Source organism: Pecten maximus, chromosome 1 (assembly GCF_902652985.1).
Source record: "Pecten maximus chromosome 1, xPecMax1.1, whole genome shotgun sequence".
In the NCBI taxonomy this organism is placed as follows: Eukaryota; Metazoa; Mollusca; class Bivalvia; order Pectinida; family Pectinidae; genus Pecten; species Pecten maximus.
The window spans coordinates 13,733,842-13,752,875 of record NC_047015.1 but is presented as its reverse complement, the minus strand read 5'-3'; the positions used below and the strand labels follow the sequence as shown (position 1 = coordinate 13,752,875).

The window sequence follows — 19,034 nt, the reverse complement described above, 5'->3', positions numbered from 1 at the left end:
GTCGTTATTACCCGATCATCATTACAGTACCTCTTGGTCGTTATTACCCCATCATCATTACAGTCTCTCTTGGTCGTTATTACCCGATCATCATTACAATCTCTCTTGGTCGTTATTACCCGATCATCATTACAGTCTCTCTTGGTCGTTATTACCCCATCATCATTACAGTCTCTCTTGGTCGTTATTACCCGATCATCATTACAGTCTCTCTTGGTCGTTATTACCCGATCATCATTACAGTCTCTCTTGGTCGTTATTACCCCATCATCATTACAATCTCTCTTGGTCGTTATTACCCCATCATCATTACAGTCTCTCTTGGTCGTTATTACCCGATCATCATTACAATCTCTCTTGGTCGTTATTACCCCATCATCATTACAGTCTCTCTTGGTCGTTATTACCCGATCATCATTACAATCTCTCTTGGTCGTTATTACCCCATCATCATTACAGTCTCTCTTGGTCGTTATTACCCCATCATCATTACAGTCTCTCTTGGTCGTTATTACCCCATCATCATTACAGTCTCTCTTGGTCGTTATTACCCCATCATCATTACAGTCTCTCTTGGTCGTTATTACCCGATCATCATTACAGTCCCTCTTGGTCGTTATTACCTGATCATCATTACAGTCTCCCTTGGTCGTTATTACCCCATCATCATTACAGTCTCTCTTGGTCGTTATTACCTGATCATCATTACAGTCTCTCTTGGTCGTTATTACCCCATCATCATTACAGTCTCTCTTGGTCGTTATTACCCCATCATCATTACAGTCTCTCCTGGTCGTTATTACCCCATCATCATTACAGTCTCTCTTGGTCGTTATTACCTGATCATCATTACAATCTCTCTTGGTCGTTATTACCCCATCATCATTACAGTCTCTCTTGGTCGTTATTACCCGATCATCATTACAGTCTCTCTTAGTCGTTAATACCCGATCATCATTACAGTCTCTCTTGGTCGTTATTACCCCATCATCATTACAGTCTCTCCTGGTCGTTATTACCCCATCATCATTACAGTCTCTCTTGGTCGTTATTACCTGATCATCATTACAATCTCTCTTGGTCGTTATTACCCCATCATCATTACAGTCTCTCTTGGTCGTTATTACCCGATCATCATTACAGTCTCTCTTAGTCGTTAATACCCGATCATCATTACAGTCTCTCTTGGTCATTATTACCCGATCATCATTACAGTCTCTCTTGGTCGTTATTACCCCATCATCATTACAGTCTCTCTTGGTCGTTATTACACGATCATTATTACAGTCTCTCTTGGTCGTTATTACCCGATCATCATTACAATCTCTCTTGGTCGTTATTACCCGATCATCATTACAGTCTCTCTTGGTCGTTACTACCCCATCATCATTACAGTCGCTCTTGGTCGTTATTACCCGATCATCATTACAGTCTCTCTTGGTCGTTATTACCCCATCATCATTACAGTCTCTCTTGGTCGTTATTACCCCATCATCATTACAGTCTCTCTTGGTCGTTATTACCTGATCATCATTACAGTCTCTCTTGGTCGTTATTACCCGATCATCATTACAGTCTCTCTTAGTCGTTATTACCCGATAATCATTACAGTCTCTCTTGGTCGTTATTACCCCATCATCATTACAGTCTCTCTTGGTCGTTATTACCTGATCATCATTACAGTCTCTCTTGGTCGTTTCCATCGGATCATCATTACAAATTCATTTGATGTTTGCAGGAAACGAGCCACAGCATGTAAGAGATTGTTTGTTCACACGATATCTGACAGGGAAATTATCAGAAAACTTCCCAAGTTGCTGCTATACTACATATCGCTGAACCCGTAAGTATTGCAGAGCTACTGACAATTTCACATCTGAATTGTAATTGTTTCTTTAGTTGTCACTGATGGATGTGCAAATTAAATCCTGACCCTACCGATCAAGAATTCCCTATCACCATGACCCTACCAATCTAGAATTCCCTATCCTGACCCTACCAATCAAGAATTCCCTATCCTGACCCTACCGATCGAGACTTCCCTATCCTGACCCTACCGATCGAGAATTCCCTATCCTGACCCTACCTATCGAGAATTCCCTATCCTGACCCTATCGATCGAGACTTCCCTATCCTGACCCTACCGATCAAGAATTCCCTATCCTGACCCTACCAATCTAGAATTCCCTATCCTGACCCTACCGATCGAGAATTTCCTATCCGACCCTACCGATCGAGAATTCCCTATCCTGATCCTACCGATCAAGAATTCCCTATCCTGACCCTACCGATCAAGAATTCCCTATCCTGACCCTATCGATCGAGACTTCCCTATCCTGACCCTACCTATCGAGAATTCCCTATCCTGACCCTGCTGATTGAGAATTCCCTATCCTGACCCTACCGATCAAGAATTCCCTATCCTGACCCTACCGATCCAGAATTCCCTATCCTGACCCTACCGATCAAGAATTCCCTATCCTGACCCTACCGATCAAGAATTCCCTATCCTGACCCTGCTGATCAAGAATTCCCTATCCTGACCCTACCGATCGAGACTTCCCTATCCTGACCCTGCCGATAGAGAATTCCCTATCCTGACCCTACCGATCAAGAATTCCCTATCCTGACCCTGCTGATCAAGAATTCCCTATCCTGACCCTACCGATCGAGAATTCCCTATCCTGACCCTGCCGATCAAGAATTCCCTATCCTGACCCTACCGATCGAGACTTCCCTATCCTGACCCTGCCGATAGAGAATTTCCTATCCTGACCCTACCGATCGAGTATTCCCTATCTTGACCCTGCTGATTGAGAATTCCCTATCCTGACCCTACCGATTGAGAATTCCCTATCCTGACCCTACCGATCGAGAATTCCCTATCCTGACCCTGCTGATTGAGAATTCCCTATCCTGACCCTACCGATCGAGTATTCCCTATCTTGACCCTACCGATCGAGAATTCCTTATCCTGACCCTACCGATCGAGACTTCCCTATCCTGACCCTACCGATCGAGACTTCCCTATCCTGACCCTGCCGATAGAGAATTTCCTATCCTGACCCTACCGATCGAGACTTCCCTATCCTGACCCTGCTGATCAAGAATTCCCTATCCTGACCCTACCGATCAAGAATTCCCTATCCTGACCCTACCGATCAAGAATTCCCTATCCTGACCCTACCGATCGAGACTTCCCTATCCCGACCCTATTGCTATTCCAATTTTTCTATCATTGTTGTTACAACGTAGGAAGTCACATGGATGTCTTTTTTTTTTTTTTACTTTTGACATTTTATTCAGATTTTCCACATAAAGTAATTACATGATACAGAAAGAAACAAAGACAACTTTCACACACACTTGCATACACAGACTGTATATATATATAACTTGAATACAGAGTATGTAGCTTAGCTATAACTAAAAGGTGAATAATACATGGGAAAAATAACCTTTCATAGAAGGCAGCATATGGTATAAAATAATATGACAGAGGTGATGACAAAATGCATGAATCAATTCTTTCTGTCTATTGATCAAAAAGAGTACGAAATTGTGTGTGAAAAAAGTGTACCTACCATTTATGGTTGATGTATATTTTTCTCTTGACCTTAAGTTACCTTTAACCTTGACTTTGTACACTAGTCTCAAAAGCAAGAAACAGTAAAGTCATTGATTATCGATTGAGTTAAACCAGGATTATACCACTGATTTTGATTTTGTACAGGAGAAATCCAACATCTGGTCCCTGGAAGGTCACCTTGAACGATACAGTGTATAACTTGTTTCTTATGTACTGTCCGGATGCTGAGGAGAGGCACAACGTTTGGTATGCCTATAAGAATGTGTCCTCCACAGACTTTGTAACCCAGTACCTGGACACACACAGAATTATAGACGAAATTGTCAGATTTAGGTTTGTACACATACACTTATCATGATGAGATGGATTTTAGTGGTTTGTTAACATTCAGATTTTGAAATCACAAGTTTTCTTGTTCAAGCATTTTTTTCTGTATTTATCCTGCAATAAGCACATGCCTGGTAATAAGCCAAGATATATGTATTTTTGCTGTTCGTATCATGTATTAAAACTAGAACTAGATTTTGGAACCTTTTTGGTGTCTTTTCACTTTATGGTTACTGAAAGATATGGAAATTCAATAAATATTAATAAACATCTTTTGATATCTAGCTTCTTGCGAAAATGCTATTCAATATTAAAGTTGCACTGATTTGTTTAGTATTTTTGAATCTAGGGATACTTGTTTAATTAGCCAATTCCAACAACAAATATCAAACGTAAATTCCTTCACTACCTGCTGACTTATTTCCTTTTCAGAAAACATGTAGCAGAGGATCTTGGATATGCTAATTATGCTCAGTACATGATGGAGCATACCATGGCAGGTTCAGTTGATACAGTTCTGAATATGGTGGAAGAGTACGTAGATTAATATTGACGATATAAATGGAATTTGAGCATTTGAGTGTTTTTAGTGTATAGTATTTTGACAAACATGATGATTTACATTTTTTCATCCTTCTTTGTCCATAGCGCAGTGTGCCACTGGCCATGCTTAAACTTTCAACAATTTTTACTTCTTCAATTGTAATGGCCAGATTTATCTGAAATTTAAAATACTCATGATGTGATCCAGGCCAAGTCTTGTTATTTTTGGATCAGTTTAAGATCCAAGATGACCTCCATGACTGCCATCTGATAAAAAAACACATTAAAAATTCTCAATTTAGCAAGAATTTGGCTAGAATGTTCATGGACTTCAGCCAACAAATGGTTGTCATTTTTTGGTAAAATTAATTGGAATTTAGATGACACTTGCTAACAACAGTGTTTTTGGGACTATCAGAAGGCCAGAGAACCAAACCTCAGTCTATTTACAATGTTGTGGTAAAATGCTACAATTTTGAATGGTAATTTGAGACTCATTGCAAAAACCAAGTTGATACTGATGATAATTTAATCTTTATCCTGATTTTCAGACTGCGAAATGCATACCTTCCACAAGCTGAAGAAGAATTTGATGCACTTCAACAGTTTGCTGAAGAAGATGGATTTGAGGATGAATTAAAATTGTGTGATATCCCATATTACCGGCAAAAGCAGAAGGAATCCATGTTCACGTAAGTATGTATGTGACTCAGTGATACCCAGGTTCAGTTGTCAGTATGTATGTGACTCAGTGATACCCAGGTTCAGTTGTCAGTATGTATGTGACTCAGTGATACCCAGGTTCAGTTGTCAGTATGTATGTGACTCAGTGATACCCAGGTTCAGTTGTCAGTATGTATGTGACTCAGTCATACCCAGGTTCAGTTGTCAGTATGTATGTGACTCAGTCATACCCAGGTACAGTTGTCAGTATGTATGTGACTCAGTCATACCCAGGTTCAGTTGTCAGTATGTATGTGACTCAGTGATACCTAGGTTCAGTTGTCAGTATGTATGTGACTCAGTGATACCCAGGTTCAGTTGTCAGTATGTATGTGATTCAGTCATACCCAGGTTCAGTTGTCAGTATGTATGTGACTCAGTCATACCCAGGTACAGTTGTCAGTATGTATGTGACTCAGTCATACCCAGGTTCAGTTGTCAGTATGTATGTGACTCAGTCATACCTAGGTACAGTTGTCAGTGTGTATGTGACTCAGTCATACCTAGGTTCAGTTGTCAGTATGTATGTGACTCAGTCATACCTCGGTACAGTTGTCAGTATGTATGTGACTCAGTCATACCTCGGTACAGTTGTCAGTATGTATGTGACTCAGTCATACCCAGGTACAGTTGTCAGTATGTATGTGACTGATACCCAGGTTCAGTTGTCAGTATGTATCTGACTCAGTCATACCTAGGTTCAGTTGTCAGTATGCATGTGACTCAGTGATGCCCAGGTTCAGTTGTCAGTATGTATGTGACTCAGTCATACCCAGGTACAGTTGTCAGTATGTTTGTGACTCAGTCATACCCAGGTTCAGTTGTCAGTATGTATGTGACTCCGTCATACCTAGGTTCAGTTGTCAGTATGTATGTGACTCAGTGATACCCAGGTTCAGTTGTCAGTATGTATGTGATTCAGTCATACCCAGGTTCAGTTGTCAGTATGTATGTGACTCAGTCATACCCAGGTACAGTTGTCAGTATGTATGTGACTCAGTCATACCCAGGTTCAGTTGTCAGTATGTATGTGACTCAGTCATACCTAGGTACAGTTGTCAGTATGTATGTGACTCAGTCATACCTAGGTTCAGTTGTCAGTATGTATGTGACTCAGTCATACCTCGGTACAGTTGTCAGTATGTATGTGACTCAGTCATACCTCGGTACAGTTGTCAGTATGTATGTGACTCAGTCATACCCAGGTACAGTTGTCAGTATGTATGTGACTGATACCCAGGTTCAGTTGTCAGTATGTATCTGACTCAGTCATACCTAGGTTCAGTTGTCAGTATGCATGTGACTCAGTGATGCCCAGGTTCAGTTGTCAGTATGTATGTGACTCAGTCATACCTAGGTACAGTTGTCAGTATGTATGTGACTCAGTGATACCCAGGTACAGTTGTCAGTATGTATGTGACTCAGTCATACCTAGGTTCAGTTGTCAGTATGTATGTGACTCAGTCATACCCAGGTTCAGTTGTCAGTATGTATGTGACTCAGTCATACCTTGGTTCAGTTGTCGGTATGTATGTGACTCAGTGATACCCAGGTACAGTTGTCGGTATGTATGTGACTCCCCAGGTTCAGGGTTCACCAGAGCTATCATTTCTTTACCAGTATGTGTTACTGTATTGATGCTAGAATGTTAATGATACTGTTTTATATTGTAGGGAAGAAGATGTATCCAAGTATTTTATGTACAAAAATGTTGTTGAGAGTGCAATGGAACTGGCCACCCAGCTGTTTGGTATCAAATTTGTGGTATGCTACTCCAGCTGATATAATCTTTTACTTTGTCAAGAATTGATATGTTGTAACAAATTCAAATCAATCTAGATTTTAGGACATTTAATGGCAAAAATATGTATGGAGTTTATATTTTTCTGTTTATTTTAAGAATATTAATTATCATTACACAAGATCATATGGGCTTTGAACATTGATACATTGTAAATGATGTAGGATTATAATGTTTAACAATGTTACATTTATTATCAGTAATCAGCAGTGAACTTCTGTTAGGTTAAGAAAACATCTAGTACATCACATGACAGAATACTGACTTCTCATTGGCTACACTCATGGATACTATGAGGCGATATGCCTGCTCCTCCAGTCACTTCAAATGTAGGGCGAGATTGAAGTTTAATCTATTGTGATGTCACTGTTGTGCTGGATATAGACAACAGAAATGTCCGACACTGACAGGCTTTACTGTAAGTGAACAGACCATAGCACCAAGTGGCTGAGTTACTATGCCATTCCTCGACAACACAATCAGACTATAGGGCCCTGTGGCTGAGTTACTATGCCATTCCTCGACAACACAATCAGACTATAGGGCCCTGTGGCTGGGTTACTATGCCATCCCTCGACAACACCATCAGACCATAGCGCCCTGTGGCTAAGTTACTATGCCATGCCTCGACAACACCATCAGACCATAGCGCCCTGTGGCTAAGTTACTATGCCATCCCTCGACAACACCATCAGACCATAGCCACCCTGTAGCTGGGTTACTATGCCATCCCTCGACAACACCATCAGACCATACCACCCTGTGGCTGGGTTACTATGCCATCCCTCGACAACACCATCAGACCATACCACCCTGTGGCTGGGTTACTATGCCATCCCTCGACAACACCATCAGACCATAGCGCCCTATGACTGGGTTACTATGCCATCCCTCGACAACACCATCAGACCATAGCGCCCTATGGCTGGGTTACTATGCCATCCCTCGACAACACCATCAGACCATAGCGCCCTCAAAAGAAGGCAATGATATATAACTAGTATTCAGATAAGAATATATTTAATCAAAATTTCTTGTTTTTTTCCTAGTATTCTGAAAAACGCTATACTTATGCTGAAGAGATATCAGCTTTTGATGCATTCGATGAAGAAGGTAAGAAATCAATCTCATCAAAAAGAATGTTTTCATGGCAATAATTTCAAATGTTATATTGACTGAATATTGATGAAATTAAACAGACGTATCTTGATCAGTTGTATGTATCATGTTAACCATGAGTCTTGTTTTTGACATGTAAGTTGTTACATGTAAGCTGTTTGTATATTTTGGCAAAACATGGGAATAAATGCCTGTTTCTGTACAACCTGTGCAGCTCATGCAGATCACATATATTGCACAAAACAACCATTCCATTATACTCACTAATGTCTATAAGATGCATTTATTTGATTGGCTATGACACTAAAAAGGGTATACATTGATCCTGTTTGGAGCTGAAATGAGAATGGCAGTTATGATATCACACAAATATACATTGTAGTACACAAAAATGTATTTCAATCATTAATAATGCTCTTATTAGACACTAGTAAGGACTCTGAATATGACAAGAAGACTGTCACACACTTTTGCCAAAATTATCAAACAGTTTAGAAAATCACATGAAAAAAGCAATGTCTGCAAATAGAGTTCTGAAAGCAATCCCCAATTTCTACATGGTGGTACTGATTTTTTTAATGTTAACAATGACAGCATTTCTTAACCTTATAATTCATTTATCAACATTAAAAAATCACTCCTTAATATTAATGATTTTTTAATATTAAATAAATCATTAATAATAAGAAACGAATTACATGTATCAATATTAGAATATTGTAAATTTATTAATATTTAAAACTTTAAAATAAAAAATCACATCATTATTTAATAATTAATTAAATTAATTGATATTAATGAATACCTCTTTTTATGAAATAAATAAGTCTTTACTATGATACATTTTTAATTTCATTCTAGGTAAATTAATTGGTCATTATATCCTTGATCCATTTCCTCGGCCGGAAAAATTACCAGGCGTATGGATGGCACCAGGAAGAGGTTTGTAAAAAAAATCTTCTTATCTGCTCTAGGGCAATGTAGAATATTCTGGTTGTAAAGACGAGTCCTCCAAACTTCTGTGCCAAACTGTTAATTTTATTCTGATAAAGATCTATATAAATACAAGCTCAGAGGTTGTTTTCCCCGATGGAATGATGTGTAAATATCAACCATGTTGGATTATTAAATGAAAATAATGTTTAAACGTAGTTAGACCAACCTTATTGGTTGTGGCACTTCCAAGCTGTAACAAGCTGTGATTGGTTGGGATATGGTCTAATTTTGAGAAAACTTATTGTGTATATGGAATATCAAACTTTAAGGTTCAGCTAGCATTATTTACCACTACTGTCGATACAGGGAATCCTTTAATGGATTGTAGATGCAATTTTATGATAACATTGATTTTTTTGGTTCCTCCAATTGAGAGTAAACTCCAATTGAGAGTAAAATAGACCTTCAACAATGTTCAAAGAGTATCCAGCTAATCATATTTATAGATACTTATTCCCAGTATGTTAGATATTAACCCGCATCTTTATTTTTCAGCAAGGTGTGATAATCCCGTGTTAACACCATATACTTACCAGTCAATGGAAGTACATCCCAATGATCCCTGCTTGTCCTGGCACCGAGTCAGCTCCTTCTACCTGGAGGTTTGTTTATTTAGGGTCCAACATCCTCACAAGAGGCAGGGGCAGGATGGGGTTGACTACCAGGCAGGGGCAGGATGGGGATGACTACCAGGCAGGGGCAGGATAAGTTGACTACCAGGCAGGGGCAGGATGGGGATGACTATCAGGCAGGGGCATGATGGGGATGACTACCAGGCAGGGGCAGGATGGGGATTACTAGCAGGCAGGGGCAGGATGGGGTTGACTACCAGGCAGGGGCAGGATGGGGTTGACTACCAGGCAGGGGCTGGATGGGGTTGACTACCAGGCAGGGGCAGGATGGGGTTGACTACCAGGCAGGGGCAGGATGGGGATGACTACCAGGCAGGGGCAGGATGGGGATGACTACCAGGCAGGGGCAGGATGGGGTTGACTACCAGGCAGGGGGGGGGGGGGGGGTTGACTACCAGGCAGGGGCAGGATGGGGATGACTACCAGGCAGGGGCAGGATGGGGATGACTACCAGACAGGGGCAGGATAGGTTGACTATCAGGCTAGGGCATTATGGGTAGGACTACCAGGCAGGGACATTCTTGGTACAACTACCAGGCTAGGGCGTTATGGGGGTGAATGCCAGGCAGGGGCATTATGGGGATTACTAACAGACAGGGGCATTATGGGGATTACTAGCAGGCATTCTAGACATTGGTGTTATGTGGATGACTTCTAGACAGTGGTGTGATGTGGATGACTTCTAGACAGTGGTGTTATGTGGATGACTTCTAGACAGTGGTGTGATATGGATGACTTCTAGACAGTGGTGTGATGTGGATGACTTCTAGACAGTGGTGTTATGTGGATGACTTCTAGACAGTGGTGTACTGTAGATGACTTTTAGACAGTGGTGTGATATGGATGACTTCTAGACAGTGGTGTTATGTGGATGACTTCTAGACAGTGGTGTTATGTGGATGACTTCTAGACAGTGGTGTGATATGGATGACTTCTAGACAGTGGTGTGATATGGATGACTTCTAGACAGTGGTGTTATGTAGATGACTTCTAGACAGTGGTGTGATATGGATGACTTCTAGACAGTGGTGTGATGTGGATGACTTCTAGACAGTGGTGTTATGTGGATGACTTCTAGACAGTGATGTTATGTGGATGACTTCTAGACAGTGATGTTATGTGGATGACTTCTAGACAGTGGTGTGATATGGATGACTTCTAGACAGTGGTGTGATATGGATGACTTCTAGACAGTGGTGTGATGTGGATGACTTCTAGACAGTGGTGCGATGTGGATGACTTCTAGACAGTGGTGTGATGTGGATGACTTCTAGACAGTGGTGTTTTGTGGATGACTTCTAGACAGTGGTGTTATGTGGATGACTTCTAGACAGTGGTGTTATGTGGATGACTTCTAGACAGTGGTGTACTGTGGATGACTTCTAGACAGTGATGTTATGTGGATGACTTCTAGACAGTGGTGTGATATGGATGACTTCTAGACAGTGGTGTGATATGGATGACTTCTAGACAGTGGTGTTATGTAGATGACTTCTAGACAGTGGTGTTATGTAGATGACTTCTAGACAGTGGTGTTATGTAGATGACTTCTAGACAGTGGTGTTAAATGATGACTACAAGCTTGAAATGTTTCTGTCCCATTAAATACCACTATTTCAAGAATGTAGCAGATTGCTTTATATATTTCACACAGGCCTTTATTCCTTAAACACTTACGTATATTTTGAAGTAGACATAGCAACTTTTTTTTTATTTCTATATTTTTGATATCCTTATTTTAGTATAATAGAACTATATTAAATTAGCCCATGTCGTACAGTTCTAGTTAGTCTGTGTTTTATCCTGGAACTAAACTGGATGTATATCTCACACGGTCTATTGTTTGCTTTTCAGTTTGGATTCTTTTTGCAACAATGTTTGTCAAAGACGTCCTACAGTATGCTGTCCAATAATGGTACAGAGTCGGACATTGATACTGTGCTTGGTTACCTCCTCATGCAGTTCACACTGGATCCTGAGTATTTACAGAAGATCAGCAGCCATGCTAAAACTGGAGAACAACTCCCAATGCCAGTCATCAAAAACATATTACAAGGTATAATTACAGCTCTAACTACGATATGTACAAAGCAATATCCCTGTTTACCTGGTAAATTTCCCTTTTAAATGTTTTAAAATACATGTACATGTATATGTGAATTGAACTGAAAATTGAGCAGATTTGAATAGAAAGATGAAAAATGGTGTATATATAACTGTTTATATATAACTGTTTTGATTCATTTTTGCAGCAAATAAGCACATGGCAGGTTGGGACATATGCCATAAGCTGTTTAAGATTGCATATGACATGGAACTCAATTTATCGTAAGTATTGAAAGTTCACAGATCAATGTTACAAAGGTGACTGTATAGGAAGTTATATCACTTGTTTCCATTGTCCCTCAGCTTGGTAATTAACAAGTGTATAAATGATTCATGAGATCTGCTGATGTATGTTGATACAATGTATAATAATTAGCTCACCTGGTCCGAAGGACCAAGGTGAGCTTATGCCATACCGTGGCGTCCGTCGTCCGTCCGTCAACAATTGACTTCTTCTTCATAACCAGTGATCAGAATTTGACCAAATTTGGTCAGAAGCATCCCTGTGGGGTGGGGACTCAAAATTGTACAAATGGTGGGGCTGACCCCCCAGGGGTCAGCAGGGCGGGGCCAAAAGGGGTCAATTTGGCCCTATAAATATTAACGACTTCTTCTCTGAAACCGAGCAAAGGATATTGCTTATATTTGCCTGGTAGCTTCAATATGGGATGGGGATTCAAAATTGTACAAATGAAGGGGCTGACCCCCCAGGGGCCTGAGGGGCGGGGCCAAATGTGGTCAAATGGGCTATATTGATCTAAACGACTTCTTCTCTGAAACAAAACAATGGATATTGCTCACATTTGCCTGGTAGCATCACTATAGGGTGGGGATTCAAAATTGTACAAATGATGGGGCTGACCCCCCAGGGGCCTGAGGGGCGGGCCAAATGTGTTCAATTGGGCTATATTGATATAAACGACTTCTTCTCTGAAACCGAGCAATGAATATTGCTCATATTTGCCTGGTAGCATCACTATGGGGTGGGGATTCAAAATTGTACAAATGATGGGGCTGACCCCCCAGGGGCCTGAGGGGCGGGCCAAATGTGTTCAATTGGGCTATATTGATATAAACGACTTCTTCTCTGAAACTGAACAATGGATATTGCTCATATTTGTCTGGTAGCATCACTATGGGGTGGGGATTCAAAATTGTACAAATGATGGGGCTGACCCCCCAGGGGCCTGAGGGGCGGGGCCAAATGTGGTCTAATGGGCTAAATGTGGTCTAATGGGCTACATTGATATAAACGACTTCTTCTCTGAAACCGAGCAATGGATATTGCTCATATTTGCCTGGTAGCATAACTTTGGGGTGGGGATTCAAAATTGTACAAATGAAGGGCTGACCCCCCAGGGGCCTGAGGGGCGGGGCCAAATGTGGTCAATTGGGCTATATTGATATAAACAACTTCTTCTCTAAAACTGAACGATGGATATTGCTCATATTTGCCTGGTAGCATCACTATTAGGTGGGGATTCAAAATTGTACAAATGGTGGGGCTGACCCCCCAGGGGCCTGAGGGGAGGGGCCAAATGTGGTCAATTGGGCTATATTAATATAAACGACTTCTTCTCTGAAACCAAGCAATGGATATTGCTCATATTTGCCTGGTAGCATCACTATTGGGTGGGGATTCAAAATTGTACAAATGGTGGGGCTGACCCCCCAGGGGCCTGAGGGGCGGGGCCAAAATGGGTCAATATAGCTATATTGATATTAACGACTTCTTCTCTGAAACCGAGCGATGGATATCGCTCATATTTGCCTGGTAGCATCACTATGGGGTGGGGATTCAAAATTGTACAAATGATGGGGCTGACCCCCCAGGGGCCTGAGGGGCGGGGCCAAATGTGGTCAATTGGGCTATATTGATATAAACGACTTCTTCTCTGAAACTGAGCAAGGATATTGCTCATATTTGCCTGGTAGCATCACTATTGGGTGGGCATTAAAAAGTGTACAAATGGTGAGGCTGACCCCACGGGCCTGAGGGACGGGGCCAAGAGGGTAACATCTCCTCTGAAACCAAGCAAAAGATATTGCTCATATTTGACTGTGAGCATCCCTTTGGGGTCGGGATTCAAAATTGTACAAATAGTTGGGCCGACCTCCCTTGGGGCTGAGAGGCGGGGCCAAAAGGGGTCATTTTGGCAGAATTGATATAAACAACTTTTTCTCTGAAACTAAGCAATGGATATCTCTAATATTTAACTGGTAGCATTCCCTTGGGTTACAAATTCAAAATTGAACAAATGACAGGGCCAACCCCCTGGGGGCTGAGAGTTGGGACCAAAAGGGGTCAATTCGGTTAAATTGATATAAACAACTTCTTCTCTGAAACTCAGACCCCCCCCCCCCCCCGGGGTGCAGAGGGCAGGGTCAAAAGGGGTCAATTGGTTTAAACAACTTCTTTTCTGAAACTAAGCAATGGATATCACTCACATTTGCATGTGTGGTAGCAGATTCCCTATGAGGTTGCGCCAAAAGTCAATTTCATTTCATGAATTAATGTTTTTTTTGGCATAAAAACCTCACGTACCCATATAAAATGCCTATGATATATTGACATAGCAATACCAGTGAAAAAATATACTTAATCTTCATTCTTGTTATATCTCGTGAAATCCAGGTGAGCGATACAGGCCCTCTGGGCCTCTTGTTCAAGAATTCAAAAAAAAAACTGAGATATATACAAGAATTATAAATAAAGTTAAGGTTCAGAAAATGAGAAGACAGTATTTGCAATTGTTGGATCATTACATGCCATCGTCAATTCATGACAAGTTCTATTTTATATTTACCATGATATAGCCATGACAACTGGTACACGACATTGGAGAAAATCTGGCCTCTATACATGCCCATTCCACTGGATGTAGAGGACAACCATCCCTGTGCTGATGTGAATCAGTTTGAAAAAGGCCTTGCGACTAGCTCCTACCATCTCGTCTGGTCAGAGGTAAGCATCCCACACCAATGTTGTTACATTCACAATGTCTCAATTTGAGCATCCTGTACATACATACATATTCTTTTATTATAAAATATTTCTGTGCTACCTACACAATTTCACCCAGCTTACACATGAAAATTGCCCTTCTTTGTACGATATATTTACTCCATACTGTTACAGATGGTGGCATTAGACATGTTAGAAGTTTTCAAAGATGCTGGAAGTTTAACCTGACAAAAAAGTACTTCAAGAAGTGGGACCCAGGTGAGCATTTCAGTTGCACAAGCAGCTTTCAATTTTCTTTGAAGCATATTAAATGTATCAACTAAAGGAGAAAGAGGAATGAATTGATAGTACAAGTAAAAATTAATGACATAACAAGTACAAGTAAAAATTAATGACAACAAATATTGCTCTTGTAGTTTCGTTTTTTAAAACAGATTTTGTTTCACCTTTTAAAGTTTTTTTTCTTTTTTTTTCTTCTCATAGATTACGTGACTCCTTTTTCCATCCACTTGCTGCTGTGAAGGCTAAGGAATTATTCAGACGATTCCGAGGCCGGGATCCTTCTGTGGAACCGCTCAAATCCTATCACAAGATGATTAACTGACACTGTGATACGTGAATTGTGTCTGCAGTGCTGATACACCATGAAGAGAGGAGTTGACCATTAATCAACAGACTGGTCATTGGTGAAAGGACTTATTGATCAGTGGTTAATTAGGAGACTGGTCGGTTGATTTGAGGTCTGATCATCTCAACAGTGATTATTACATTGGCATTCAATCATTTGGTCGAGTTTCCTAATTTGAGCCATAATGGAAAGTGGCCAATGGTTGAAACAGTTGTTCTTATTGGCAGACGAGTATAGTGAAAAAGACATCATCGTTAACTCCAATATCTTGAGCGTCAAGATTATGTGTGAATGTGTGATACATGTATGTAACTTAGAATGTCCTTAATGGTAGTAAATTATGTGTATTTATACCGAAGTATGAATTTCAGGTATATATGATTTACTCTTGTATAGAAACAAATACTATCAATCACTTTACCTTTGTTATAATTTCATTTCACAAATTGAGCATCAAGGATTTGTTGCGAGTAGTTAAATTCATCTAAAGGTTTCATTTTTTGGAACTTTTGGAAAATTTGTCATTATTTGACACAAATTGATCTAAAGCAGTTGATATCACTGTGCCACTTTTGTTTGTAGTACTGTATTTTATAAACAAGGTCGAGAGTCTTAGTAGTACTCTATTTTATAAACAAGGTCGAGAGTCTTAGTAGTACTGTATTTTATAAACAAGGTCGAGAGTCTTAGTAGTACTGTATTTTATAAACAAGGTCGAGAGTCTTAGTAGTACTGTATTTTATAAACAAGGTCGAGAGTCTGAGTCTATAGAAATTATTTTCTACGTACATCCAGAAGTAACACTGCATGTCCAGTTATTGAAACAAATGAGAATTTCTTCATTTTTTCTCAGTCTAATTTACTAGTACAGTATTCAAATGGATGTATTTCTTCAAACATTAATTGGAATAATAGCATTACAAATGTATTACTAAAAGTAAACTTATTTTCAAATGCAAATATTAATGATATCTGGGCCTATTCTTGCTCCTTAATTTATGTTGCATAGTGCAAGTAAAAAAGCTGTACAGTAAATTTGAAAAAAAAACACATTGGGTATCCAAATATATTGCTCACTATTGCCAAAAAGTGTTTCTGTTCATGAATCCAAGAAATAATATGGTGCTTTGCTGCAAAAAAAATATTTGCTTTAGAGTGGTTTTAGAAATACTGATTCACTGCTGCTAATTCAACATGGGGTGGGCTTATTGTCAGGCATGGGCTTATCTTTAGTGAAATGTGTAGTCTACAGTTTGTTCTGTATACATCTGTAGCTTCATTAGACATATACCAAGCTGTTTTATGGTTCTGATGCTGAAAGTGAAAGTGATCATTGAGGAAAGTTGTTGTAAATGATAGGTTTGATGACATATGTGAATATTAAATGAATAATGTAACTTCCATATGAAGTAAGTGGTGATATAGTCATTATCACTACTATAAATGGATAAATCTGGCATACATTGTACATGTATATTGTTGTCTGTTTTATAAGAATATATTTCTAGAAAGTATTCCCATTGTGTTATTTAAAAATTTTGCCCTCAAATAAATCTGATAACTGCCTACAGGGTGTTCTTTTAGTCTTCCATCTACATATGTATTTTTATTAGCCCACCATCATCAGATGGTGGGCTGTTCAAATCGCCCTGCGTCCGTGGTCCGTCGTCCGTCCGTCCCTCCGTCCGTCCGTCCGTAAACAATTTTTGTTATCGCTGTTTCTCAGAAAGTGCTGAAGGGATCTTTCTCAAATTCCATATGAAGGTTCCCCTTGGTGCCTAGTTATGCATATTGCGTTTTGAGACCAATCGGATAACAACATGGCCGACAGGCAGCCATCTTGGATTTTGACAATTGAAGTTTGTTATCGCTATTTCTGAGAAAGTACTGATGGGATCTTTCTCAAATTTCATATGAAGGTTCCCCTTGGTGCCTAGTTATGTATATTGCGATTTGAGACCAATCGGAAAACAACATGGCCGACAGTCAGCCATCTTGGATTTTGACAATTGAAGTTTGTTATCACTATTTCTGAGAAAGTACTGAATGGATCTTTCTGAAATTTCATATATAGGTTTCCCTTGGTGCCTAGTTATGCATATTGCGTTTTGAGACCAATCGGAAAACAAAATGGCCGACAGGCAGCCATCTTGGATTTTGACAATTGAAGTTTGTTATCGCTATTTCTGAGAAAGTACTGAAGGGATCTTTCTCAAATTTCATATGAAGGCTCCCCTTGGTGCCTAGTTATGCATATTGCGTTTTGAGACCAATTGGATAACAACATGGCCGACAGGCAGCCATCTTGGATTTTGACAATTGAAGTTTGTTATCGCTATTTCTGAGGAAGTACTGATGGGATCTTTCTCAAATTTCATATGAAGGTTCCCCTTGGTGCCTAGTTATGTATATTGCGATTTGAGACCAATCCGAAAACAACATGGCCGACAGGCAGCCATCTTGGATTTTGACAATTGAAGTTTGTTATCGCTATTTCTGAGAATGTACTGAATGGATCTTTCTCAAATTGCATATGTAAGTTTCCCTTGGTGCCTAGTTATGCGTGTTGTGTTTTGAGACCAATCTGAAAACAACATGGCCGACAGGCAGCCATCTTGGATTTTGACAATTGAAGTTTGTTATCGCTATTTCTGAGAAAGTACTGAATGGATCTTTCTGAAATTTCATATGTAGGTTTCCCTTGGTGCCTAGTTATGCATATTGCGTTTTGAGACCAATCAGAAAACAACATGGCCGACAGGCAGCCATCTTGGATTTCGACAATTGAAGTTTGTTATCGCTATTTCTGAGAAAGTACTGAATGGATCTTTCTCAAATTTCATATGGAGGTTCCCCTTGGTGCCTCGTTATGCTAATTGCATTTTGAGATCAATTGGAAAACAATATGGCCGACAGACCGCCATCTTGGATTTTGACAATTGAAGTTTATCTCTATTTCTCAAAGTACTGAATGGATCTTTCTCAAATTTCATAAGTAGGTTCCCCTTGGTCCCTTGTATTGCATTTTTGGACCAGTCTGTCCTGAAAACAACCCGGCAAACAAACAGCCATTATCGTTAAATCTCAAATTTCTTATATAGCTAGGATTCCCTTGTTTGAAAAGTACTGGAGGGATGTCTCAATTTGCACAGATTAGTAAAATGAAGGGAAAAGTAGAGAAAAGATCAATCTGACATGGAACCTATGAAGATCATTCAATGGTGGGCGCCAAGATCCCTCTGGGATCTCTTGTATCATTATCAAATTATAAAACTGCTCGTTTTTGTCTTGTTACAATGGTCAGTTTTACATTTCATTTGTTATTGATGTTGTCATTCTATTGGAAAATGTAATGTGCTTTCAAAATATTGTCTCCGAAGAAGATACTTGTAAAAATTATCTAAGTCAGTTATGGTTTAATTTAATTTTAATCACTGTTTACTTGCAGAATATTTCAAATAGGTAGTGCATTTTAGTTCCTAAAACGAAAACTTCTCAAATAAATGTTAAACTTTTCAAAATGAGATGCACTCCATAGTAAAACTACATACACTGTGCAACTTATTTCCTTTTTTGTTTTAACATATAGACAGTAAATAGCTCTC

General features: G+C 39.8%; 1 protein-coding gene and 1 long non-coding RNA gene across 2 annotated transcripts in view; both read left to right on the top strand.

The window, feature by feature from the left end:
* Nucleotides 1-15,570, top strand: part of LOC117325607 (organellar oligopeptidase A, chloroplastic/mitochondrial-like) — a 29,508-nt gene extending 13,938 nt beyond the window's left edge. Inside the window, exons 6-18 of the mRNA XM_033881955.1 lie at nt 1,739-1,843; nt 3,734-3,922; nt 4,349-4,450; nt 5,011-5,151; nt 6,856-6,946; nt 8,033-8,096; nt 8,964-9,044; nt 9,594-9,700; nt 11,585-11,786; nt 11,983-12,058; nt 14,654-14,801; nt 14,976-15,059; nt 15,285-15,570. Of these exons, the coding sequence (XP_033737846.1) occupies nt 1,739-1,843; nt 3,734-3,922; nt 4,349-4,450; nt 5,011-5,151; nt 6,856-6,946; nt 8,033-8,096; nt 8,964-9,044; nt 9,594-9,700; nt 11,585-11,786; nt 11,983-12,058; nt 14,654-14,801; nt 14,976-15,029 (1,360 nt within the window). The 3' untranslated portion in view covers nt 15,030-15,059; nt 15,285-15,570. The remainder of the gene's footprint in view (nt 1-1,738; nt 1,844-3,733; nt 3,923-4,348; nt 4,451-5,010; nt 5,152-6,855; nt 6,947-8,032; nt 8,097-8,963; nt 9,045-9,593; nt 9,701-11,584; nt 11,787-11,982; nt 12,059-14,653; nt 14,802-14,975; nt 15,060-15,284) is intronic.
* Nucleotides 15,571-15,599: 29 nt separating this feature from the next.
* Nucleotides 15,600-16,999, top strand: LOC117325615. Its single transcript, XR_004532345.1, has 2 exons — nt 15,600-16,142; nt 16,180-16,999. It is a non-coding gene; the product is annotated as an uncharacterized LOC117325615 (long non-coding RNA).
* Nucleotides 17,000-19,034: the final 2,035 nt, after the last annotated feature.